The 27,922-nt window shown below is 42.7% G+C and overlaps 1 protein-coding gene across 1 annotated transcript in view; it reads left to right on the forward strand.

Annotated features, from left to right (window-relative positions):
- The window catches only part of LOC126474456 (uncharacterized), a 304,482-nt gene that overhangs the window by 138,716 nt on the left and 137,844 nt on the right, over positions 1-27,922 (forward strand). The window contains exon 4 of the mRNA XM_050101929.1: positions 11,450-11,634. Coding sequence (XP_049957886.1) covers positions 11,450-11,634 — 185 coding nt within the window. The remainder of the gene's footprint in view (positions 1-11,449; positions 11,635-27,922) is intronic.

Consider the following 27,922-nt stretch of genomic DNA (forward strand, 5'->3'; position numbering starts at 1 on the left):
GTCAGATTCCTTCACCCGCAATCCCACAACCATCCTTTCCACCAACAGCTGTTAAGAAACATACAAAAGTCAAACCACTGATATATCTCCCACTCCCACACCTAAACAACTGCAAACTGAACCTGACGACACTCAGTAAATAGATACAACTCCTCCTTCTCCAACTTCTTCCCCTTCATCTACATCTTCATCCTCCCAATCCTGACCCAAAGTTCCTTCAACCCAAATCCCTCACCCTTGACATCAAAAACTACCTACCCAGACTTCTCAGACAACAAATGATCGCAAGGAAAGATTCTGTCTCACTTAAGTCCGTAAATCCCCGCTTCCATACCACCCTACTCTCCGAAATTCCTCACATTAACTTTGATGCCAAAGGCTTCTTAATACCTCTCACCATCACACCCAGGGCCAAACAACCACAGCCTCCCCTCCGTCCTCCAAGCCTCATTGCAGTGATCGCAAAGGTCGACCTTCAGATCAAGGATGAGGAAGTGGCATCTGAGCAGAAAAACTACCCGGGTTTAGAAGTCTGTACCTGGGCCCCACTCACCTCGTCCATGTCTTCTCTGAATCTGCTGTCACCATAGAACTCCTCCTTAAAGAGGGAGCCCTGGTCTGCCACCACCGCCACAAGGCCAAACCTTCAAAATCCCGTCCTCAGTCCTAACGCTGCCAAAAATGTCCCTGTTACAATAACTACCTTACTGCAGACTGTAAAAACCCACGTAGCTGTCCACATTGCAAAACCTTCCAGATTTTTTAAACAGCACCCTAACTTAACATCCCCTCCTACCTGAAACACCTGCAATGACTCCCATCCCACTTACTCGGCAAAATGCAAAGCTAAGCCACAACCTACCAAACCTGAGATCACTGTGCCAATCCATCACACTGATAACTCCACTCACCCAACAATTCCCTCTGCCCAACTCTCAAAGCTGAAGATATTATCAAATAATTACATCTTCCTCCAAAATATCCACCCATTCCAAAGTCCATACACGCTCCAACAAATATCCCTTGCTGCCCACACCATCTTCCATCTCAAGAACCAATCGACATCCTCCCACAACCATGTCCACTTCATTTGCACCCACCTCGATACCCTTGTCTAAACCTCATCAGACCTCATCCACACAAACCACTCTCACCTTCTGCGTGGGATTAGCCGAGTGGTCTGAGGCGCTGCAGTCATGGACTGTGTGGCGGTCCCAGTGGGGTTTCGAGTCCTCCCTTGGGCATGGGTGTGTGTGTTTTTCCTTAGGATAATTTAGGTTAAGTAGTGTGTAAGCTTAGGGACTGATGACCTTAGCAGTTAAGTCCCATAAGATTCCACACATATTTTTGAACACTCTCAACCCTTATAACAACACAAAATTCTGTACTCCAATGTCTACTCTCTCCTCACTACTAAACATCACTTAATGAATAACCTATTTCAACGCAACATCCATGCATTTATCCTTAACGATATATTCCTCCAACCCTATCACACCATCCAAACGTCTCCCTATATCTTCCACACACAGATAACCTTCTTCCCTTGGCCAGAGGTGGAGTTATAGTTGGCCACAACAAGAACATCCCTGTTCAGCTACAACTCTTATACAATACTCCCACCATCACCTTATCATCACCCTCTTTCTCCAAACCCTAACCATTACCTGTGCCACCAACTACATCCAACCTAATTGCTCCATCCTGTATCACTTCCTCACTCATATAGATCATGCCTTTTCCATCTTCATTATTGCCATAGACCTTAATATCCATAGCAGATCCCCCACACAGCTTACTGATTCCCTGCAAGGTGACACTGGCCCCACCCCACACCACACCCATCTTTAAAGCAGCACCATCCCTGATGTCATCCTAACATCTCCCAATCGCCTTGGACACCTCACTGCAGAAGTCCTTCATCTGAGTGGAAGTGAACACCTACCTGTACTCTTCACCATCTCCTCCACATAACCTCACCATCTGGCACACCACCCCAACCTCCACTGAAGAGTTATCCAAGACTACTCCCGTGCCAACTGGAATGGCTATCAGGAAACCATAGAAACCTAGACTGGAAGCCATTCCCTGTGCTTCTAGCAGCCTGACGATATCCCTCATGCCACATCCTTCCTGCTGTAGACCTTGTCACATTTCTACCAAGACCACATGTCCTCACAGCCACTCCCTCGCCCCATAAGCCCTACTACTCCTCTGAGAATCCCATCATATACACCACTTCTTCTTGCAGACTATTGACTAGTATACACTCACATGTCACTGGTGAATACAGAGATATACCCAAAAATTTATTAAATAAAAAAAAATCCTGGAACTGACGCCAGACATGCACCAAATTCTACCTTATGCTCCCCATTAACTCTTCCAAGTACTGGAAAGCATTCCATCAACTCACTGGCAATAACCCCATACCTTAATACTTTCTTCTCCTCGATAACCACCCCTTATCTGATAACCTGAGCAAAGCTAAACACTTTGCATCACTCTGTCTGACATCTTCTCCATCCCTGATATCCACATTTTGATTACTATCTTTTCCCTGTCATCTATGAAAGCAAATACCACTGTCCCAATTCTGCCTCCCAGCTTCCAGTTCCTGGACAACATACTACACACAGAATTAAATACACCAGTTATGGCGAGTGATGTAAAAAGTACTCCACAAAAAAACGAAACACCTCCCCAACCACTACTGCATTACGTACCAACACCGCAGATAATGCCCCCTCTCCTTTATCATCACTCTTGCAACCACTATCCTTTCCACAGATTACTATCCTCAACAATGAAAAACATCCAAAATCCTGCTTTTCCTCAAACCCCACAAACCTCCAACAGATAATTCCTCCTACTGCCCCAACTGCCTCACCTCAGTATTTAGTGAGGTCTTCAAAGCCATCATCTCCTGATGCATCCATCAACACTTGAACCAGTACCACATTCTTCACATTGACCATCGTGTCTTCTGTCACAGTTTCTCCTTTGATGATCAGCTGATGCACCTCACACATCCCCTATCCCACCAACTCAACTCCCATAAATCCATTACTTTTGTGTCCCTCTACCTTGAAAAATCCTATGACTGACTATGGCATTCAGGTCTCCTTTTCAAACGCCAGAATATGCACTTCCAATTAACTATGTCCACCATATTGCATCCTTGTTATCTAATAACTCACGCTTTGTCACTAATAACAATATCAGTTGCCATACCTTCCACCCCACTGTGGGAGTGCCTCAAGGCTCCACCCCCTCTCCTCTCCTCTATCTCCTTTACACAGCTGATATGCCCAAACCACCCCTACCAGTACATCTCCTTCAGTACGCTGATGACAATGCTTTCCTCACCCTCTATCCTAGACTCCAGAAATCGCAACGATCCCTTCAATTCACCTCAGTCAGTTTACCTCCTGGTATAACCAATATCTCCTCAAGATCAGCCCCTCCAAAACCCAGGCAATAATTATAAGACGAACCACCCACAACTTGTGCCTCCATAACTACTATCTCACCATTTACAGCCGTCCTATACAGCTACCTAACACTCTAAAATATCTTGGACTAACCCTCAACTGGCAACTAACGTTGAAACCTCAGATACTGACCATCCAACAGAAAACCCACAATATACTAAAACTATTAAAATTACTGACAGGCCGAACTTGGGGATTACACCCCTCTACTATTCTTCACACCTAAAAAACCCTGATTTGACCCATACTCTGCTATGCAAATGTTGCATAGATCTCTACCCCATTAAAGTCCTACAAGTTTTTTTTCCAAATCCTCAAACGCCATGCGCTCTGTCTCGCTTTCCACATCCACCTGGATCCTTTACCACCTCATCAAATTCTCACACCTCCTCAACCACACTGAACACCTACATATCTGCTGCACTGTCCACAAACTAGTTACCAGTAACCCTATTGACTCCCTGCTGGTCACCAAAGCTGGTATGCTGCGGCAGCTTCACAAATGCATAAACACATCCCTCTGTCCCTACACCTATACACATTCCATGTCCTATCCCAACCCAACTTTAACCAAGACCCTCTTCCAGACAATGAGATCCGCCTCCAAATTTATCCCTCTCATTAACTTTAACTCTTCCCTACGTATCCCACTGTACATCAGGGCTCCTCTTTCCTTTTTATCTCCATCCATCCCCATCCCTTTCCTCTCGCAACCACTGCCCTACCTACACGACACACTACTCATCTGTCTTTCCCACTCTCCACCTCAGCTCCTACCCCTAATCTCCTTAGTTCCCCTCTCTTCATACCCACACCCCTCAACCTTGCGGAATATTGTCTCTCCTCCAGCAACACCTCTCACCCCAGTGAAGGTCCTTCAGATTTTAAATAAAGGTTTCATGTTTCAGTGTTTTTATATGAAGAATTTCACTTCCCAGCGATGTGTTTTTAAAATGTACATATTTCTGTAGTTTTTAACTGTCCATCTCTGATTTTTAATTTAAAATAGAAAGCAACCCCAAATTTTGTTTGCATTTCTCCCTGTACATTTTTTAATTCGTCTTGCTGAAGAGCGAAGAATTGTACTGCTGACAGTACACCCTCGGCCCATATGGGGCGAGGGGGGTGAAATAACAATAAGGGGAAGAAACCTCATTCGGTAGTTACCGTAAAAGACACCCTAAGGAAGACCACTTGCAATAGTCGCGGAACATCGGAAGTATTACGCATATGATAATGCGGTCAAGACCAAAAAGAATTTTCCCGACTGTGGCAATGACCGCAGAAGCCTACCCAAACAGATGCTGAAGTTGTTTAACATATAATTTGGCGAAAACATGGATGGTTTACGTACCTGGACGAAACATTCATCAAATATTTCTATTGTGCGTTTTTCTAAATTTCTCATGTTTTGTGTTGTGCATGCACTATGTTTGAGTTGTAGAAGTTCTAGAGAATCTCACACTTTGTTCAACGTTCATGAAACGTGCTCCAGCTCACATAGGTAATGAAATCAAAAATATTATTTGAAAGATTCTAAGATAGCAAAGGCATTAAGTTGAAGACTTTGTGTAAAGCACATAGGAATAAAATATATCTTTGCAAAAGTTGTCAAGCTGATGTTAAAGATCAACTAAAACGTTTCATTATATAAAATAATTAGTAACACAACGTGTTCTATTGAATGTCCAAGAATTATTGAGAGATAAAGTAGGATTTTCCTATAACTATGCAGACTGTAGAGCCAAATCTCTTTTGAGTTACATTGTGACTATAAAAGATATATAAATACTGAGTCATACCAGCATTGAACACAGATGCAGATGACTGTGTAAAGAACATGAGCAGAATAAAATGTCCTCGCTACGGTGCTGAAATGAGTTTAAACATTCAGTATACAGTTATGTTAAGCGAAATAAGAAACATTGACACGTTCCATTGTGTGACCATTATAATGTAAGAGAGAGACTATAATGTACTCATAACTGCTTTTGCTGGTTATCTCAGTGCTCATAACATTATCAGGTGATTTCAGTTGCCTGCTTAAACAAATCCGCAGAACTGGAACATATCATTCGCTTGATACTTGGTAACATACGCACGGAAGAGCACCTGGTTCACACACACGACACGAGCCACTCAGCCAGTTGGTTCGACAGAATTTATGTTGCAGAACATTTAATAAATCGAGACTTACATTTAGAAGATTGGCCAACAATTTTCTCTGATCATGCCGCATACACGCGGTGGTCAGAAACAGTCTGAAAAGCCTGTAAAGATGTTGCAGGGTTGATCAAGCTGAAAATAATTTTTAAGAAAAAATTCGATAAGTTGCGCTGTTTACGAGCTAACTAGCACAGAAGTTGGTCAACCAGGCCGTTCCGCGCGTAAATTCAAGCGGCCTGCGAAGTACAATTAATGTCAGTTGTTCTCACGACGTACATGATAACGCACGAGACTGTTCAGCCTTTGGATCTGGTTCGATCCTTACTACAGCCCCACTCCGGATTTTTATATCGCTCTCTTGTTTGATTTTGTAAATCCAAACGATGAACACGTTTGGTGACACCATCTCTGGCGGGTTGCTTGAATTTGCGTGCAACAGCCTCATTGGCTAACTTCAATGCTATTTGACTCGGAAACGGCGCAACGTATCGAATTTTCTTTTCTTAACAACTATTTCTCAGCACAACCTACCCTTCAACAGCCTTACAAGCTTTTCAGACTGTTCTTGACCACCCTGTATACGTAGTGCAGCCATCAGTAAGCAAGAAACATTTCTCACCGAAAACTCAATGATACTCATTTCCAAGATGCAGAATGTCGATGTGATTTTGACGAAACATGGAGGAAATGCGAAAGGAAATTGGCACGATACAATTCGGTAACAGAATGGTGGCTAAAACATGTCAAACCAAAAATAACTAAAATGTTAAGAATTTATGCAGGGGAGAAGAATTTAAGGCAAAAGAAAACAACCGAACTGCACTTTACCTGTGTCAGAGAGTTATGGACCTAGAACTTACACTCGTGTAAGGCTATAAAATAACGTCCTTGTGGCAACACTTGATAGACGAAGAAGAACCATCCATGTTCCATGTCGTCTGTGAAAATAATATAGGGAAAAGGATAATATGACATATCTAAAGCTAAGTGACGGCAATATGCAGTCCATAAACACCTTTAGGACCTGGTGGCAGTGAAACACACCGATGAAGGAATACGACAGGAACTACTGCAAAACCTGCTAGGAGAATTAAGCGCTGGTGAAGTCGAAATCCTCGTGAATGAAATCGTTGAAGAAGGACTTGAATGTGCTATAGCATGAATTTCAACAAATAAAACTCTATGACTAGTCGGCATCAACGTGGAATTTTAGCATGTATATCAACTAGAATTGAAATTTAACTTATTTTGTATGTATTTTAATGTTCCTAAAGAGCTCGTGGAAGTAATCGCTGTGTTAAGGGGAGGTTTGCTATCTTTGGCCGTAAAAAAGCATGTTCTTTGAGAATTATTTTATCGGGATATGTTATAGACATCCATCTCAAATTTGGTCAAAATGTTTATTGATATTTTCTCTACAAACTGAATTTTTTTCGACTGGAAATGTCTAAGAGCAAAGGCGTAAGTGCCGTCGGAACGAAAGAAAATTTCGATGTAAACCTCCACGCGCAGTATGTCACAGGTCAGCCGGCTCGTCTGAAATCAAAATTGAGTTGACGTTAGCGAAGTGTATAAGACTCTTTAGGAGTTGTACCTCGCTTAAGTTATTTGGACCTTAAAAAACAAAATGCCTGCCATTTGAAAAAAAAATGGGTTTTTTCATCGATTTTTCGACGTTGTCGGCCAAGTACAAATATTTGTAGTTGATGGATCGGAATAAAAGTGGTACAACTCCTAGACAATTTAGTTAGCTTCGTCGGAAACAAAGAATCACGCCAATCGGTTCAGTAAATTTGAAGTTCCCGTACTACGCGATAAAAAAAAAGTTATTTCGAGAAAAACGCGTTTGAAGTTTTGACTACATATAAATGCAATATTATGCAACGTACGTTCAATCTGCTATTCCGGGTCCATAAACTAGTCCTTCCTCTTCCTCATAGAGGGCGTTCTGCTCGATCTGGGCCATCCTGCGCTGCTGCAGAGCCGCTCGTACGGCCGGTGACAAGCGGTTTTCGGCCGCTTGAATCTGGTGGTCGTCCGAATGCTTGGCGAACTGCGTCGAATAGAGTCCCAGGGTGACGTCCATCGTTGTCAAGGTCTTCAGAAATTCTGAATACCGTTCGTTGAAGCTACTCAGTGTCAGGAAAGTCGCAATCTCCACAGTCTTCGCACCAGAATGCAAATGCTTGGGGGCTAACTTCCAAACACAAGCGTTCAAAGTTTCATTTGTATTTTGTGTGTTTCCTCCCAAGCATCGGCACAATAACTCGTCCTCCGAAAGGAAAAAACTGGTGCGTAAAAAAGGCCGATTTCAGGCAGGTGCATTTTTTTGTTCAACCGCGAATAACAGACATTTCCATTCCGTATTCGAAAAAACCGCTTCAGGGGTGGATTTTAAACACTTTTATGGATCCAAAAATGCAATTTTAAAAAATCTATTTTTTGAACCAAAATATAGTAAACCTCCCCTTAATCCCTAAACATCCAGAGAGCAGATTAGTTGATGGTTTTGGATCAATTCGTTACTGAACAGTGATTATGAACTCATGACATGCATCATTTTCCACAGACTTCAAATGTTAATGAATACGATAACGGGTCGGTACCAGACAAGTGTAGGCATGGACAGAAAGCTCTTCCACAAATTATGTTAGTACAGAGATGTAATCGTCATTGTATAGGCCTGCAATATCAAGTGTGCTTTAGTATCACTTGACTTTGCAGAAGTTCTCGACAGTGTAAGCCACCAATATTACATAAACTGTTGGGGATTGGCCAGAGCGCCAACCCACAATGAGAGGAAGCCGAAAGGTACGCGTTTAAGCTCAAGCAGGATGGCGTGAGGTTTGGAACAGGACAAGTAATGGAGACTAGCAAATAAAGTACGTAGCTTCTGGAATACTTAACTTTAATCCATATTTGGTGAACATCGGTCTGACGGTACATGCATCACAAGATAAACAGCAATTGATAATGGCGCATTGCTAGGTCGTAGCAAATGACGTAGCTGAAGGCTATGCCAACTATCGTCTCGGCAAATGAGAGCGTAATTTGTCAGTGAACCATCGCTAGCAAAGTCGGCTGTACAACTGGGGCGAGTGCTAGGAAGTCTCTCCAGACCTGCCGTGTGGCGGCGCTCGGTCTGCAATCACTGATAGTGGCGACACGCGGGTCCGACGTATACTAGCGGACCGCGGCCGATTTAATGGCTACCACCTAGCAAGTGTGGTGTCTGGCGGTGACACCACATAAACACCACGCAGTCAATGAGATTTCCAATACATGTTACAAACTTTTTACGTGAACTTCTAGGTAAAAGTCATACAAGGTTCAAATGGTTCAAATGGCTCTGAGCACTATTGGACTCAACATCTTAGGTCATAAGTCCACTAGAACTTAGAACTACTTAAACCTAACTAACCTAAGGACATCACACACACTCATGCCCGAGGCAGGATTCGAACCTGCGACCGTAGCAGTCCCGCGGTTCCGGACTGCAGCGCCAGAACCGCACGGCCACCGCGGCCGGCGTCATACAAGGGCAGTGGTCAATAATAAGCTGAGTAAAGAAATCAAAATATGCAGCTCTGTGAGACAGGGTTGTCCGATGTCGATGGCTCTATTTGCCACTGCCATTGAACTCTTCTTGCTTGGCACACTGACGCAATATTTACGAGGATTCTTCATTAATTGGAACAAAATTATTTGTAACACGCGTGCAGATAATGTCCGCTTTCTTGCCACGAACGATCAAGAAGTAGGGAAAGCTCTACCATATCACTAATAAACACAAACTTTCGAAGCTGAACACGAGGAAGTCTGAAATTATGTATGAACATTGGACGCGGCCTTTCTGTGAAGCATCACGCCCAGCTAAGACCGCTCTCTAAAACGAAATGCTTTGGGCACTGAATACAGAAGCAACATGAAGCTTATGATCGCTGTTAGGTACAGGAATATTCGTGAGAGTATGCTTGCATTTATACAGAAACACTAAATTAGGAATCTGATGAGACACAAAAAGTACTCTTTGTCAATATCAGAACAACGTCAAAGGTTAACTTCGTCGCACAAGTGCTGCCGATGCCAGAAGAGACAACGAGATGAATTATGTCCACTTTAGGCCATTGTGTTACTGGAGGATATATTTTTAAGTTAAATGATGCCCCGCAAAGTGAGCTTTTTTCGAATATGCTGTATCTGGTATTTAATCGTCAAGGAGTTGGATAAAGTGTTCAAGCCCTTTTCTGTTCGAATGTTGCATTCATTTTACCTTTCTTTTGGTGAACTTGAGAAAAACAGTGGTCAACTGCATTTCGTAAACTTCACAAAAAAGAAAGTGGTCAAGTGCATCAACTGGCAGTTCGCCAGCTTGGGTACGATTCCTGCTGCTACTATAAGTTTTTCATTTTCTTCTATTCCTCACAATTTTAAACTATTAATTATAAATTTTAAATATATTTAAACAGTTAAGTTTGTATACGTGAAATTAATATATTCAATTTACACTGAAGAGCTAAAGAAACTGATACACCTGCCTAATATCATGTAGGGCCTCTGCGAACAAGCATATGTGGTGCAACACGTGGCATGGACTCGACTAACGTCTGAAGTAGTGCTGGAGAGAACTGACACCGTGAATACTGCACGGCTATCCATAGATCCGTAAGAACACGAGAAGGTGGCGATATCTTCTGAATAGCACGTTGCAAGGCATTCCAGATATGCTCAATAAAGTTCGTGTCTGGGGAGTTTGGTGGCCAGCAGAAGTGTTTAAACTAAGAAAAGTGTTCCTGGAGCCACTCAGTAGCAATTCAGGACGTGTGGGGTGTCGCGTCGTCCTGCTGGAATTGCCACAGTCTGTCGGAATGCACAATGCACATGAATGGATGCAGGTGCTCAGACAGGATGCTTACGTACATCTCAACAGTCAGAGTCGTATCTAGACGTATCAGGGGACCCATATCACTCCAACTGCACACGCCCCAAACCATTACAGAGCTTCCACCAGCTTGCACAGTCTCCAACTGACATGCAGGGGCCATGGATTCATGAGATTGTCATACCTGTGCACGTCCATCCGCTCGATACAATTTGAAACGAGACTCGTCCGACCAGGTAACATGTTTCCAGTCATCATCAGTCCAATGTCGGTGTTGACGGGCCCAGGCGAGGTCTTGTCGCGCAGTCATCAAGGGTATACGAGTGGGCCTTCAGCTCCGCAGTTTCGTTTAATAGTTCGCACGCTGATACTTGTTGATGGCTCAGCATTGAAATCTGCAGTAATTTGCGGAAAGGTTGCACTTCTGTAACGCTGAACGATTCTCTTCAGTCGTCGTTGGTCTCGTTCTTGCAGGATCTTTTTCCGGATGCAGCGATATCGGAGATTTGATGTTTTACCGGAATTCATGATATTCCTGGTACTCCCGTGAAAATAGCCGTACAGGAAAATCCCCACTTCATCGCTACCTCGAAGATGCTGTTCAAACTCACTTAAGTCTTGATAACCTGACGTTGTTGCAGCAGTATCCGATCAAACAACTGCGCCAAAGACTTGTTGTCTTATATAGGCGTTGCCGACCGCAACGCCGTATCCCGCCTGTTTACATATCTCTGTATTTGAATACGCTTGCCTATACGAGTTTTTTTGCCGCTTCAGTGTAGTTACGATTACTACCCTTGTAAATCAGATGGCTATAAACCCCCACATTGTAGCACTTTTGTAAAATTTTGCACAAGCCACCAGTGGTCACCGCAGACTGAGTTACGCAGGTTCCGGCTGTGTGCAGCGCGCACGGGGCCCGCGTGTCGGGCGTGGCGGAGGAGTCCCCGGGGCGGCTGGAGTACGAGGTGGCGCTGTACAAGGAGGCGCCGCCGGCGCGCGTCGGCAACCTCAGCGGCGAGCTGCCCGTGGACCAGGCCGTGCCCATCGGCACCAAGCTGCAGCTGCGCGCGCGCATCAACCCAGACTCCGGTGAGAAACTATCCAAACGTTGTATGTCCTAACCAATCTCTTTGTGTGGTGTGCGTACTGTAAGACCTTCGGTACACACACCATCAGATTATTTGACTTGTCGCTCTAACGAATTAGGCGAGTGTCAGCAATATCTCTCGTGGTCTTATCGTGGCGTGTTTATCTTCTGCCGTTAGGTCAGACGATAGAAATGCCACTTGCACGCTTAGAGTATCAGATTGACGGTGACCAACTTTAAACAGAACTTGATTAATTTTCACACACATTTATTAAAATAATAAAAAGCATAGACCTTACTTAACTTGATTCTGGATGCTATTTACGATTGACAATCTGATGTTCCTTTGGTCTTGGTACGTTAATCTTATTCTCACATATCTCTGATACTTGACAAAGTGTCTATACATTTCTCTTCGTGGCTATGTACAGGAATATGATAATCTTATTAGGCGCAGACTGAAACTTGACTATAGACTGGTACAGACAAATGCAGACTAATGCAGACTGACTAATTGGAGGTCTGTACACTCGTTATAATACCTCGCGCATTCAGGCATCACTGCGCGAGTGTGATCCGCGAGGAGAAAAGGTTCTACGTTAGCAGCAATCTCATTGGCTGCGTTACATATTAATACGCGGATCAGCGGAAGCAGAATTTGGTCCATCTCTAAGGCAGCGCCATCTCGTAGTGCGGAGACGGACGATCGCTGAGCCTGCGCTGTTGTGCTTAGCGGGGCGCGCTCTATTGGGAAAGTTGTGTACGCGCTGACTACGCGGAACTATGTACGCAACACTTTGCATCCATCTACTCAGAGCCCAAATTTTGAAATACACTGGTACGCAAAACCTGAGGACGAAAGCAACTTTCGCATGATGTGTCACACACCTCCGTGGAACTTCAACCGTACATAGAAAAACTGCTACAGTGTACCGGATAAGGTAACTGAAAGAAGTACATAATGAGACGAAGAGAAATGACACTTTTATTCAAAAACAATAATAACACTGAAGTAGGGGCGACTTATGACAGTCCGGATCATGGTTCTTAATACAACATCTGGTCACCAGGGACGGCACTGCAAGCTCTGTAACGTGCTACTGTGCTGGCCACAACGTTGTACCGGGTTTGTAACACATCACGTTACAAACCCGCCCAAAACGCCACGACCTTTGAAGAGCGTTGTAACCTCCCCTCACTTATCGACCTTAATGACAGTGAAAAATTAAACCGCGTGCACCTAATGGAAATTTGGGAAAAGCAATCGTCACCGAAGTTAATTTGTCGGTAAAGAGGGAGGAAAGGGTTACATCTAAGTGAAAGGAAAAATGGAAATGAAATTGGTGGAAATTAATTTTGAGAAAAGGGTAAAATTAATAAAGAAAGTAAATGTGCGGTCGTCACATTAACAATTAATTGGCGTTAATTAGATATTTGAGATTTGGGGAAAATTACGGTCGCCAGTCCTATGGACGACTACTATAATAACTGAAAAAGAAAGGTTATTGCACATATAATTAGCACTAAAAGCGTGGCAACTGAAGGTTGACACGTGTTGTGTGAAAACTGAAAGTTTGTCAGAAGTAATAAATTTCGCTATATTCTGACTTAATTTAGCAAAAGAATTAATAAAACCAGAAAATTGAAAGTTAATTTAGTGACTGAGATTAATATTGAGATTTGTTTCTGAAGCACTACGAAATTCAGTAAAATAAGGTTAGTCTTGGGCTACCTCAACAATCATTTCAAAAGCTACTTGAATCCACGCAATTTAGAAATAAGAGATTTAACTTTGAACTTGAATTAAATGATTCTGGACAATTAGCAATAGCAACATTTAGTATGTACCAAGCTGAGCTGCAGTCACAGGTAAGCTAAAATATGCTAACAAAACTCGCACTCTTAATTTGTGCTTGTGTAATCTAAATATTGTAGCCAGCTATGAATACCTTAACTGAACTTTGAAATTAAAGAAGTGAAATGGAATGATATTACTTTAATGCTGGCATCTGAATTTCAACGACACTCGGGTTCATTTCGGATAAGGAAGGGACCCTGCTTGGTAGTGCAATTGGGACAATGAGCAACAAAGGTTCATGCTAAGTTGCTGTAATTTTGTGATGCAACAATTTTAAAAGCTGAGGTCTGCCATACAGTTCTAAAACTTTACGTGCTTCCAGTCTTCCTTGCTGGTTGATTGAAGGTTTGAAGTCGTCGGTCGAGGAGGTGGCGACAGTCACTCATTGTCGGCCGTCGCTGTTGCAGAAGCTGGATGTTGGCGCGCCTTCTTCTCGACACTGTCACCAGGCGAAACGGGCTCTTGATGTGCGCCAGCTAATGCTTCCCGTCCGCGACACCGTGTCAGAAACTATCATAGCAAGTCGAGCGCAATTACATGCTGCCAAACCCCGAAAGCGCGACAACTCGCGGGAGCGTCACACAACACACCTGCTCAACCGCACTACTTCAGCCAGACTCCCTCTGCCCGCGTTCCACGCGGCAGAGTTAACACTACCAAAGATCATAAACACTTTGGTTCTCCACACGACCCATGGATGTATTCGTTCGATAGCATAGTTTTCCCTAGGCAAGACCCAGCGTAAAAATACAAATATTATTTATAAAACAAACCAATTATACATCGACATTATATATATATATATATATATATATATATATATATATAGTAAAACAATTACAATATATAAAGACACAGAAATGTCATATCTTCAGGTAACAAAATGAGGAAAAATCTATAGTACAATAGATGGCTAGATGGAAATAGAAGGATATGCATTTCCGGCGTTACACGTGCCCCACATTGTCTGAGGATGTTCGTGTAACCTAAAAAGACTCTGAAAATATCCCAAAAAGGTAAAAAAGCAACGGAAATGCATATGCTCAAAACATCAAGAAAATTTAGCATTAGGCTAATTAACCATAAACCAATGTTTAGACCATAATAATTGAGTGGAGACACTCCTAACCTTATTGCACTCTGTCATCTTACACAAAAGAAAACAGGTTAACAACATATTAAAATTCATAGAAAACATAGAAAATGGTTTAGCTATTCTAAAATCATCAAAATTCCTAACAGTATCAAGAAATGGAATGCTATTTACAAAATTAATTAGTGTGCATGGTCATAAAAACATGTAGATACAAATACGCAAATCAATAATTAATTACAAAGAATACACATTTTTATATAACCTTTTCATAATAAATATTCCCGCCATGAGAGTCCACTTAACGCTAAACAAGAAAATAATATACAACAAATCGAAAAAAAACATACATATTGACAACAGAATTCTTTCACATCAGCTGTCCGGGAAGAAAAACAACTCCGCCTTCCGTACTCGCAAGTACAAAGAATGCCGACCGGCGCAAGAGCCGACAGCGGCTCTGCCTCGACAGTACTGTTGCGCCCGCCTGTGCGGCACGCCTGATCTTACTCGCCTGTGTAACGGCATTTCCAGAACGTTCGTTTCACTGAATTCTTTCGGAAAAACTCACTCCCGAGTAATCTCAAGGAGTCCATTAACACTATCACAGTGGATAACTCAACACTGTCCATCATCACACGCATGTACTAGCCTGAAACTTAAAACAGCGTCTAAGTACATCGGCAATGACTTTTAAACACATATTCATGAAATCTTACAGCTAGTTACAAAATCATATGTACATTTCTTAATCTACTGTGACTCAGCTGAAAACTTAAACTACAGATTGGATTTTTCGATTGATTAATAATCAGTTGCTCTTAGATCATTTAGTCAAAATTAATTACTTATTAATTACAACTTCTTTAATGACCTCTTGGTCAGGCAAAAGCATGGCAACCTAGCAAATCCTTAAATCTTACACTCTGTTACATCCTGTACAAGTTACCCATTCTGTGGTATTAATCATATCTTGGCTGGTACAATTTCAAGTCTACAATGTTCCGTATACCTAATAGTTTTCCAGAGCTTGGATACTCTAAGCAATAAGCATTTGTGTGAGGTATACCAATGACTTTATATGGCCCATTATAAACAAACTTAAATTTAGAGATTTCATTGTCTATCTCGCTCGATTTCTCATGAGCTTTTGCAAGTACTAAGTCTCCGATTGCAAACTTAGCAAAACCCGCTTTAGCGTCATGACGACGTATGCGAGCATCGGCTTTTAGCTTCATTATTTCTCGCAAATGATCTTTTTTCACACCAATACTAATGTCAATCCGTGGAGGGAATTTGATTATCTCTTCCACTAAACTTTTACTTCTGTCATCTAACAGGATTTCCTCACGTTACAGTAGTTCAAATTCATGCCTACGCCAATGGCATCCGGCCAGTTAACAATGTGTATAGGCTGGTATTGCCTATGCACACCATCTCCTGCCTCGTCAAAACTAACTACTATTGTTTTATCTTGTGACGTACATGTCAAAGTTTTGCTTTCGCAATTAATCACTGCACGGTACTTTAATAGCCAACCTAACCCGATAATTACTTCCGTAGTTAAGTCTGGCACGACGACAAACTCTTGTTCAAATCGTGCACCACATGTCTCGAAGTTGACAAAAATCTGTTTTGAGACTGGTTTACTGGCCTTCCCAGTAGCACCGATAATTTTCACTCCTGTTACTGGCATAACTACGATACCAGGTCTGTCTTTCAGTAACTGAAATATTTTTCCAGATACAGCACTCAATTCTGCACCGGTGTCAATCAACACGTTTAGTTGTAGGCCGTGCATATTAAGAGACACTACTATCTGTCTACACTTGTCCTCGACTGTTTCTTTATTTTCCCACAGTAAATCCTCGTCTATATCCAGGTCATTCCAGAAAAAACCATCCGGCTTTGTTCCTAAATCCGGCTTATCTGGCGACTTTATCAACCTCTGCTCACATACAGTTTTAACTTCAACACTTTTGTCCTGAGGCTTAGTCTGTAGCTTCGCCTCCAATACCGAAACTTTTTCCTGTAACTCGTCAACTAGTGAGTGTTGCTTTGCTATCAATTCACTAATTGTCACCTTCGTTGATTCCTCTTTGGTCAGATTGATCTCATCTGCCAATCTACCTGGAGGAATGTGCCCAGTAGTATATGCAATTACTTCCTCTGGATCTGCGCAACCCACACTGCTACCGTCCGACCGTATAACGTCAGCCCTAACCTCATACACGCTGTAATCTACGTGATTTTCTACCAGTCGTGTCCTGCTATCACTAAAATTCTCGTAATTTTTCTCCTTAATACACTCGCAATGTTTAAACTGGAGTTTTGCGTCGGATGGGTCGGCTACTTCTACCACTATAACTTTCGGTAAGGTCTGCCGGTTAGGGCCAGGACTTTCCGTTACTACTTCAACATCCAACTCCTGCGGGAAGAAACACGACGAATCTTGCTCTTGCTCGCCATTAACAACAACTATTTCTGGTGAAGTCTGACAGTTAGGGCCAGAACTTTCTATCACTTTACAAACACTATCTTCCTGCGGGACGAGACGCGGCAAATCCTGCCCGCGTTCCCCATAAACACTTCTTCCGTACATGCCCCTATAATCTCTTAGTTCGTCGTATAAGCGAACGAACTGCCTTAACGAGACCTCATCCCTCTCTGCGTCCCCTCGCGCTCGATGACAGACGTGTTATCCGACGTCTGATCTTCTCTCAACACTTGCGAATCATTCTTAAACTCAATCTCCAGTTCCGCTGTGGGTGTTACAGCTGCCACTTTATAATCGATTGTTCTCACTGACAGTGAATGTATTTTCTACTGCCGTGTCTACAGCTGATCTACTACCTGTGGGCGCACTCCTTTCTCCTAACACTGGCACATTCTCCCGACGTTGATTATTCCATACGGAATTTTCATAACGACGACACATGGGTTTTCTCCTGTCATTGGGCCGCCAAAATTTCTCCACGCCCGGTCGACCCCTCACCGGCGCGGCTAATGGTTTCCCTGTCTCGTCCCAGCAGATCTGCTCCCCAGATGCTGCTGAGGCGGCTTATCACACCCTCTGGCGTTATTACTATTCTGTGAAGCCTCTATCACGTTAGTATGATACTGGTTTCCGTCATTCCTGTTATTATTTGCATTGTACCGATTGTCATTACGGTCCGAACCATTATTATTATTGCTGCCATGGTTGCAGAATGCATTATTCCCATGGTTATCGTTTTTGTTGTTGTGGTGGTACCCGTTGTTGTTACCACGGCCTCTATCACTGTCGCGATTATTGCGCCAATTGTCCTCGTCCTCAACTCTTTCCAGGAAATCATTGATTGTCCTGCAATTGCTTCCTACATAGCGTTTTGTATCATCTGGAAGCTTCCTGTAGAGTTCCCAGACTATTTCGGATTCCGTGCGGCGATCACGCAAATATTCCAACTTGCGGATCCAGCCCTCACAAAACTCCTTCATCGAGCCTCACGAATTCGCATCGAAAGGCCTCGATACGACAAATTCGCGCCAGACACTTTGTTGTTTTTGCTCTGACCAGTATTCAGCCAGAAACAAATTTTTAAACTCGTCAAAAGTCAGGTTCGTAATGTTGAGGTTCAAGCCCCAACGCTTGGCATCACAAGCCAACACGTCAATAACCACATTAATTTTTCTCTCATTAGTCCATGATCTGGGTAAAACTCTTACACAATTTTTAATTAAATCCGTCGCGTGTATACCGCCTTTTTTCAAGGAGTCGAACCGCTCCTCTTTCGTCAACAATTCCGAACTATGTGCACAGATTGGCACATAGCTCTGTTTTTCGTCAAGTTTCTTTTCTAATTCCGAAACTCTCGTAATTACTTGGCAAGTGGTTGTCGCAAGCGTTTCCACTTCCCTCTTTTTCTCTTCGCAGGTATTAGCCTGCTTCGTCACTTTGGTATCTACTTCGGATACTAAAGCCTTTAAAGTTTCCACCTTCTTTTGATCCTCTTTTTTCACTAATGGAATTTGTTCCGTCACCTTATTCTCGATGATCGGAGCAACTGCTTCTCCTACACTTTTCTCGATTTTGCTAATTTCGGAATAAAAACGAATATTTATGCTCGCAATTTCCGCCTGAACGCCTAACATTTCCTGTTTAAGATTACCGATTTCGGTATTAATCACAACAATATCTTCTTTGATTTTATCAACTTTTGTGTTAACAACTCCAACATTGTTGTTAACAACATTAATAGCTTTGTTCTGATTGTCTAGCTTCCGTTCAATTTTTTCAGACTGAGCTTCTTGCTTGACAGACTGAGCTTCTTGCTTGGCAGCCTGAGCTTTAATTTCTGCCGATTGAGTTTCTATCTTCCTAGACTGAGCCTTGATTTCGTTAATCAAAACATTCAATAAATCAGCTAAATTCCCGGAAACCAGCGGTTTTACTTCCCCCCATGAACCATGGACCTTGCCGTTGGTGGGGAGGCTTGCGTGCCTCAGCGATACAGATAGCCGTACCGTAGGTGCAACCACAACGGAGGGGTATCTGTTGAGAGGCCAGACAAACGTGTGGTTCCTGAAGAGGGGCAGCAGCCTTTTCAGTAGTTGCAAGGGCAACAGTCTGGATGATTGACTGATCTGGCCTTGTAACAATAACCAAAACGGCATTGCCGTGCCGGTACTGCGAACGGCTGAAAACAAGGGGAAACTACAGCCGTAATTTTTCCCGAGGGCATGCAGCTTTACTGTATGATTACATGATGATGGCGTCCTCTTGGGTAAAATATTCCGGAGGTAAAATAGTCCCCCATTCGGATCTCCGGGCGGGGACTACTCAAGAGGATGTCGTTATCAGGAGAAAGAAAACTGGCGTTCTACGGATCGGAGCGTGGAATGTCAGATCCCTTAATCGGGCAGGTAGGTTAGAAAATTTAAAAAGGGAAATGGATAGGTTGAAGTTAGATATAGTGGGAATTAGTGAAGTTCGGTGGCAGGAGGAACAAGACTTCTGGTCAGGTGACTACAGGGTTATAAACACAAAATCAAATAGGGGTAATGCAGGAGTAGGTTTAATAATGAATAGGAAAATAGGAATGCGGGTAAGCTACTACAAACAGCATAGTGAACGCATTATTGTGGCCAAGATAGATACGAAGCCCACACCTACTACAGTAGTACAAGTTTATATGCCAACTAGCTCTGCAGATGACGAAGAAATTGAAGAAATGTATGATGAAATAAAAGAAATTATTCAGATTGTGAAGGGAGACGAAAATTTAATAGTCATGGGTGACTGGAATTCGAGTGTAGGAAAAGGGAGAGAAGGAAACATAGTAGGTGAATATGGATTGGGGGACAGAAATGAAAGAGGAAGCCGCCTGGTAGAATTTTGCACAGAGCACAACATAATCATAACTAACACTTGGTTTAAGAATCATGAAAGAAGTTTGTATACATGGAAGAACCCTGGAGATACTAAAAGGTATCAGATAGATTATATAATGGTAAGACAGAGATTTAGGAACCAGGTTTTAAATTGTAAGACATTTCCAGGGGCAGATGTGGACTATGACCACAATCTATTGGTTATGACCTGTAGATTAAAACTGAAGAAACTGCAAAAAGGTGGGAATTTAAGGAGATGGGACCTGGATAAACTAAAAGAACCAGAGGTTGTACAGAGATTCAGGGAGAGCATAAGGGAGCAATTGACAGGAATGGGGGAAATAAATACAGTAGAAGAAGAATGGGTAGCTTTGAGGGATGAAGTAGTGAAGGCAGCAGAGGATCAAGTAGGTAAAAAGACGAGGGCTAGTAGAAATCCTTGGGTAACAGAAGAAATATTGAATTTAATTGATGAAAGGAGAAAATATAAAAATGCAGTAAGTGAAACAGGCAAAAAGGAATACAAACGTCTCAAAAATGAGATCGACAGGAAGTGCAAAATGGCTAAGCAGGGATGGCTAGAGGACAAATGTAAGTATGTAGAGGCCTATCTCACTAGGGGTAAGATAGATACCGCCTACAGGAAAATTAAAGAGACCTTTGGAGATAAGAGAACGAATTGTATGAATATCAAGAGCTCAGATGGAAACCCAGTTCTAAGCAAAGAAGGGAAAGCAGAAAGGTGGAAGGAGTATATAGAGGGTCTATACAAGGGCGATGTACTTGAGGACAATATAATGGAAATGGAAGAGGATGTAGATGAAGATGAAATGGGATATATGATACTGCGTGAAGAGTTTGACAGAGCACTGAAAGACCTGAGTCGAAACAAAGCCCCCGGAGTAGACAATATTCCATTGGAACTAGTGATGGCCGTGGGAGAGCCAGTCCTGACAAAACTCTACCATCCGGCGAGGAAGATGTATGAGACAGGCGAAATACCCTCAGACTTCAAGAAGAATATAATAATTCCAATCCCAAAGAAAGCAGGTGTTGACAGATGTGAAAATTACCGAACTATCAGCTTAATAAGTCACAGCTGCAAAATACTAACACGAATTCTTTACAGACGAATGGAAAAACTAGTAGAAGCCAACCTCGGGGAAGATCAGTTTGGATTCCGTAGAAACACTGGAACACGTGAGGCAATACTGACCTTACGACTTATCTTAGAAGAAAGATTAAGGAAAGGCAAACCTACGTTTCTAGCATTTGTAGACTTAGAGAAAGCTTTTGACAATGTTGACTGGAATACTCTCTTTCAAATTCTAAAGGTGGCAGGGGTAAAATACAGGGAGCGAAAGGCTATTTACAATTTGTACAGAAACCAGATGGCAGTTATAAGAGTCGAGGGACATGAAAGGGAAGCAGTGGTTGGGAAGGGAGTAAGACAGGGTTGTAGCCTCTCCTCGATGTTGTTCAATCTGTATATTGAGCAAGCAGTAAAGGAAACAAAAGAAAAGTTCGGAGTAGGTATTAAAATTCATGGAGAAGAAATAAAAACTTTGAGGTTCGCCGATGACATTGTAATTCTGTCAGAGACAGCAAAGGACTTGGAAGAGCAGTTGAACGGAATGGACAGTGTCTTGAAAGGAGGATATAAGATGAACATCAACAAAAGCAAAACAAGGATAATGGAATGTAGTCTAATTAAATCGGGTGATGCTGAGGGAATTATATTAGGAAATGAGACACTTAAAGTAGTAAAGGAGTTTTGCTATTTGGGGAGCAAAATAACTGATGATGGTCGAAGTAGAGAGGATATAAAATGTAGGCTGGCAATGGCAAGGAAAGCGTTTCTGAAGAAGAGAAATTTGTTAACATCCAGTATTGATTTAAGTGTCAGGAAGTCATTTCTGAAAGTATTTGTATGGAGTGTAGCCATGTATGGAAGTGAAACATGGACGATAAATAGTTTGGACAAGAAGAGAATAGAAGCTTTCGAAATGTGGTGCTACAGAAGAATGCTGAAGATTAGATGGGTAGATCACATAACTAATGAGGAAGTATTGAGTAGGATTGGGGAGAAGAGAAGTTTGTGGCGCAACTTGACCAGAAGAAGGGATCGGTTGGTAGGACATGTTCTGAGGCATCAAGGGATCACCAATTTAGTATTGGAGGGCAGCGTGGAGGGTAAAAATCGTAGAGGGAGACCAAGAGATGAATACACTAAGCAGATTCAGAAGGATGTAGGTTGCAGTAGGTACTGGGAGATGAAAAAGCTTGCACAGGATAGAGTAGCATGGAGAGCTGCATCAAACCAGTCTCAGGACTGAAGACCACAACAACAACAACGGGTGCCTATTTAATTGTCCCTCCGTATTCGTCATCAAGGGGTTCAGATTTGATTATCACTTCCGATTCCAAAACATTTTCTTAAGTTTGGAATCCCATTTCTGCTCTTTGTTGCGTTTCGGCGGTCGCGTCTTTCAAGCTATCCGCCTGCCCCTGAACAATGGGTACCGCGGTGCTCGTTTCCCACTGTTCGACCGATTGTTCCGTACCCAAGTCTACCCAATTCTGGTAATTGTTGCCTTCACTCATTTTAATAATTTTCAATATGAATGCCAAATCTCAAATATAATTAGGATTACTCCCACTACTTATTCTCGCTGGCGTAACGGCCTGTTCGTAACCAGTTCTTTGCTACGAGATTTGCACAATACAAAATTCGTGCCCAGAACAACCTCAAATCTGAAGATTGTCCTGTCACCGGGTAGCCACGTGTAACCTCCCACTCACTTATCGACCTTAATGACAGTGAAAAATTAAACCGCGTGCACCTAATGGAAATCTGAGAAAAGCAATCGTCACCGAAGTTAATTTGTCGGTAAAGAGGGAGGAAAGGGTTACATCTAAATGAAAGGAAAAATGGAAATGAAATTGATGGAAATTAATTTTGAGAAAAGGGTAAAATTAATAAAGTAAATGTGCGGTCGTCACGTTAACAATTAATTGGCGTTAATTAGATATTTGAGATTTAGGGAAAATTACGGTCGCCAGTCCTATGGACAACTACTATAATAACTGAAAAAGAAAGGTTATTGCACATATAATTAGCACTAAAAGCGTGGCAACTGAAGGTTGACACGTGTTGTGTGAAAACTGAAAGTTTGTCAGAAGTAATAAATTTCGCTATACTCTGACTTAATTTAGCAAAAGAATTAATAAAACCGGAAAATTGAAAGTTAATTTAGTGACTGAAATTAATATTGAGATTTGTTTCTGAAGCACTACGAAATTCAGTAAAATAAGGTTAGTCTTGGGCTACCTCAACAATCATTTCAAAAGCTACTTGAATCCACGCAATTTAGAAATAAGAGATTTAACTTTGAACTTGAATTAAATGATTCTGGACAATTAACAATAGCAACATTTAGTATGTACCAAGCTGAGCTGCAGTCACAGGTAAGCTAAAATATGCTAACAAAACTCGCACTCTTAATTTGTGCTTGTGTAATCTAAATATTGTAGCCAGCTATGAATACCTTAACTGAACTTTGAAATTAAAGAAGTGAAATGGAATGATATTACTTTAATGCTGGCGTCTGAATTTCAACGACACTCGGGTTCATTTCGGAAAAGGAAGGGACCCTGCTTGGTAGTGCAATTGGGACAATGAGCAACAAAGGTTCATGCTAAGTTGCTGTAATTTTGTGATGCAACAATTTTAAAAGCTGAGGTCTGCCATACAGTTCTAAAACTTTACATGCTTCCAGTCTTCCTTGCTGGTTGATTGAAGGTTTGAAGTCGTCGGTCGAGGAGGTGGCGACAGTCACTCATTGTCGGCCGTCGCTGTTGCAGAAGCTGGATGTTGGCGCGCCTTCTTCTCGACACTGTCACCAGGCGAAACGGGCTCTTGATGTGCGCCAGCTAATGCTTCCCGTCCGCGACACCGTGTCAGAAACTATCATAGCAAGTCGAGCGCAATTACATGCTGCCAAACCCCGAAAGCGCGACAACTCGCGGGAGCGTCACACAACACACCTGCTCAACCGCACTACTCCAGCCAGACTCCCTCTGCCCGCGCTCCACGCGGCAGAGTTAACACTACCAAAGATCATAAACACTTTAGTTCTCCACACGACCCATGGATGTATTCATTCGTTCGATAGCATGGTTTTCCCTAGGCAAGACCCAGCGTAAAAATACAAATATTATTTACAAAACAAACAAATTATACATCGACATTATATATATATATATATATATATATATATATATATATATATATATATAGTAAAACAATTACAATATATAAAGACACAGAAATGTCATATCTTCAGGTAGCAAAATGAAAAATCTATAGTACAATAGATGGCTAGATGGAAATAGAAGGATATGCATTTCCGGCGTTACAGCGTGTGGGTAGCCGCACGAGGCCGGAAACAAAGTATGAGTCGAGAAGTAATTAATGAGTATGAAAACAGGGGACAGATTCGGGGTCTTTTAATGTTAACAAAACGCTGCTGTTTCCATAATTCGCTTACTAGTTTTTTTGGTAGTGTCTACAGATTTCAGTCACGGACTAAAGCATCTAAATAAGTACAGAAAGGAAAGAAACCGTAACTTCTTACATAAAGAGGAGCCGAAATCTGTAAACATGTTTCGGCTGCCGTTATTTTGACTGAAATTAATAGTTTGTTCAACACTGCTGCGGCCATTGAAAAGATTCAAGTCTAAACGAAACATATTATTGGTCTTGAGGTACGCACGAATACAGAAAAGGCCGCCGTTCCATTGGACAAGACTGCGCCAGGTTAGGAAACCTCTGGGGCAAAAAGGAAGCGGCAAGTGCTATGGCCCAGTAGGCAACGAGCCTCTTGACCGCGCAGCAAGTTCGCACCGGAACTGCCTTTTTGAGACGTAAGCAGACTAATGTGAGGTATCGACCAGCTAAAAGAAACCCTGAGCATCGCCGCTCTCGACTATTCGGCAACATCTTCTTGGAAGGACCACCAGCTATCGTATCCTCAACGACCGCTTCTTGTCTATAGGTGCGCTCCGTCATGCTGCGGTAAGGTTACGATTCGTTACTTCGGGCACAGACTAGTAATGATACACGGTTTCGAGCTCCGTTCCGGTCATTTGGTGATCGCGACTATTTCCTGATGCTACGGGAGAGAAGCAGCGAGAGCCATGCGGTAAGGTTCGCCGAGTTCTGCCACCCCCTTTTTCGATGCCGAAACCTATTTCTCATAGTTCAGTATTCTCTCCCCGAACTGTTTCCCAGCTCCGCCGGAGGTTCGAGTCCTCCCTCGGGCATGGGTGTGTGTGTTGTTCTTAGCATAACTTAATTTAACTTAGTTTAAGTAGTGTGTAAGTCTAGGGACCGATGACCTATGCAGTTTGGTCCCTTAGGAATTCACACACATTTGAACATTTTTTCCCAGCTAAACTTATATATGTGGTTTTCTGAACGGCTTTTTGTGTCAGAGGAGGCTGATCACGGTTAAGAGTACCTTGTCCTGTACTAATTTCGGACTTCATCTCTCTGTTTACTTTAAAAATTTTAAATATTTTATTTATCAGTTGCAATTACTACCGTCTATCCCCAGGGCCCATTCAAATCACTAGCTTCCTGCAAGTAGTGTCGTAATCCATGCCTTCCCCAAGGTCTGGTGCTGGGGAGAATATTAATATGAGATCCCGACAGCCTATCAATATTTATCTCGCTCGCTAGCTGCGGCAGGCTATTTTCATTTAGGCCACCTTGGATACGAGAACCTGTAGCGGTCAGTTTAGGTATCGTAGCGCAAGTTCCTGTGGTACACCATTCCATTCCTGTGCCAGCGTAGTTGACAACTGTTCGATCCTGGTCGGTGCATGTGGACTTGCTGCAATACCTCCCACCAACGCCTCACACACGTGCTCGATGGGATTTAAGTCGATGGAACGGCACGCCAGTTCATTCACCGAATATGCTCTCGTTCCATAAGGTCCGCCTGCGCAGTTCTATGCAGTCGCGCATTGCCATCCACAAAAATGAATTCAGGATCGAGTGCACCCATAAAAAGACCACATGGGGAAGAAGTCCGATGTCGGAATAGCGTTGATCAGTTAGTGTACCGTATTCAAAAGAGTTGGTCGGTACACCCACGCAACGTTATCCCTCCCCATACCATAGTCCCTGGACCACCAAAAAGATCACGTTCAACAACGTTCATGGTTGCATTACATACCTTCGTATGGCGGAAGGTGGGAACACCTACTGAACCCAGGAACATTGCCGACATGATTGCCGAACATGGTCGTTTTCGTAGTCGGAGTGTTATGATGCGGGGTGGCGAAGTGTTGCACGGCCGTACTGACCACCAAATCTTTGAACATGTTAGACTCACCGGACAACGCTATTCTAACACCGGACTCCTTCGCCATGTGGGTCTTTTCAGAATTGTGCTTGGTCCTCACTTTCATTTTTATGGATGACAATACGCACCCCGCACCGCGCAGTTGGAGAAGCTCTCGAAGAGCATGTTCGGTGAATGGGCTGGCCTGCTCATTCCCCCCATATAAATCCCGTCTAGCACGTTTCGGTGGAAGAATGGAACGCCCTACCACAAAAACTGCTTACCAGCTTCATGGGCAGCATGGGATCGCGTTGCAGAGCACGCACTGAGGTCCGTGGCGATCACGCACCCTACTGAGAACCATTTTCTGCCTTTTGCGATGTCTAGGTGAGTAACATCAATCGCGGTGACTTCAGTGTAATTATTTTTTTTTTTCAATAAAGATGTCATTCCCGTTCCTCTCATTCTGTACTACTTTCAGTTTTCTTCTATACTGTTCTATAGCAGTTCTTTCTATGCAGGGTCCAAGTTTCATCGATTTATGTTGCTTGGAAGTGACACATCATGCAAAAGTTACTTTTGGGTTTATGTTCTGCGTGCTAATGTATTAATAAAAAATGACATTCAGTGGGGCCTTCTAAGACTACCCCAAACATATCACCACATAACAGCAATGAAATGAATATCATTAGAACAAGATCTAACTATAAATTTTGATAAAACGTTTTCCAGTTAACAGCCGAATAGTAGTGTCCACTTGTAACGTTTCTCCGAGTTTCCTAGTCACTATCTTCAGGCACCTGAAGACGACGAGCAGGAAACTCGACGAAATGTTGCGACTAAACGACGCCTCGACTCTTCGAAAACTCAGTGGAATGCCTTTGGGATACGTTAGAACGTCGACATCTCTCCAGATCGAAGCGTCCAACATCACTACCTTCTCTGGTTTCAGCTCATGAGGAAGAATGGGCTGGCATTCCTCCACAGGCATTCAAAAATCTCATTCAAAGTGTTTCCAACAGAGTTCAAGCTGTCATAAAAGCGAACGGTTGACACACCGCCTATTGTTGTCCATTATCAGGTACCCAATGTAACGCCTGTGCCAATTTCGCGGGCCACTGTGGCCGAGCGGTTCTAGGCGCTTCAGTCTGGAACCGCACTACCGCAGGTTCGAATCCTGCCTCCGGCATGGATGTGTGTGATGTCCTTAGGTTAGTTAGGTTTAAGTAGTTCTGAGTTCTAGGGGACTGATGACCTCAGCTGTTAAGTCCCATAGTGCTCAGAGCTATTTGAACCATTTGTGCGAATTTCAACAAACTTGGCACATATATGACTTATTACCAGGAAAAATATGCTACGGGGTAATACACTACCATCACATTTAGGAATGGGGTTCCACATTAAATAGTCGGGAACGATTTATATCAGCGTCCTTTATATTGTTTTCGGGGTCAAATGTTGGTTGGTGACACTCCAGATAACATTTGAGCCCTCAAGGTGGGATAGCGATAGGAAGGAGCGATATTTAAAGCATAAGTTTGAATGCCTAGAGCAAATTCAACCGAACTTGGCCCACAGATAACTTGCTATATAACATAAAAAATACTGTGAGTAAGACA

This window comes from Schistocerca serialis, chromosome 4 (genome assembly GCF_023864345.2).
Source record: "Schistocerca serialis cubense isolate TAMUIC-IGC-003099 chromosome 4, iqSchSeri2.2, whole genome shotgun sequence".
NCBI classification, from domain to species: domain Eukaryota; kingdom Metazoa; phylum Arthropoda; class Insecta; order Orthoptera; family Acrididae; genus Schistocerca; species Schistocerca serialis.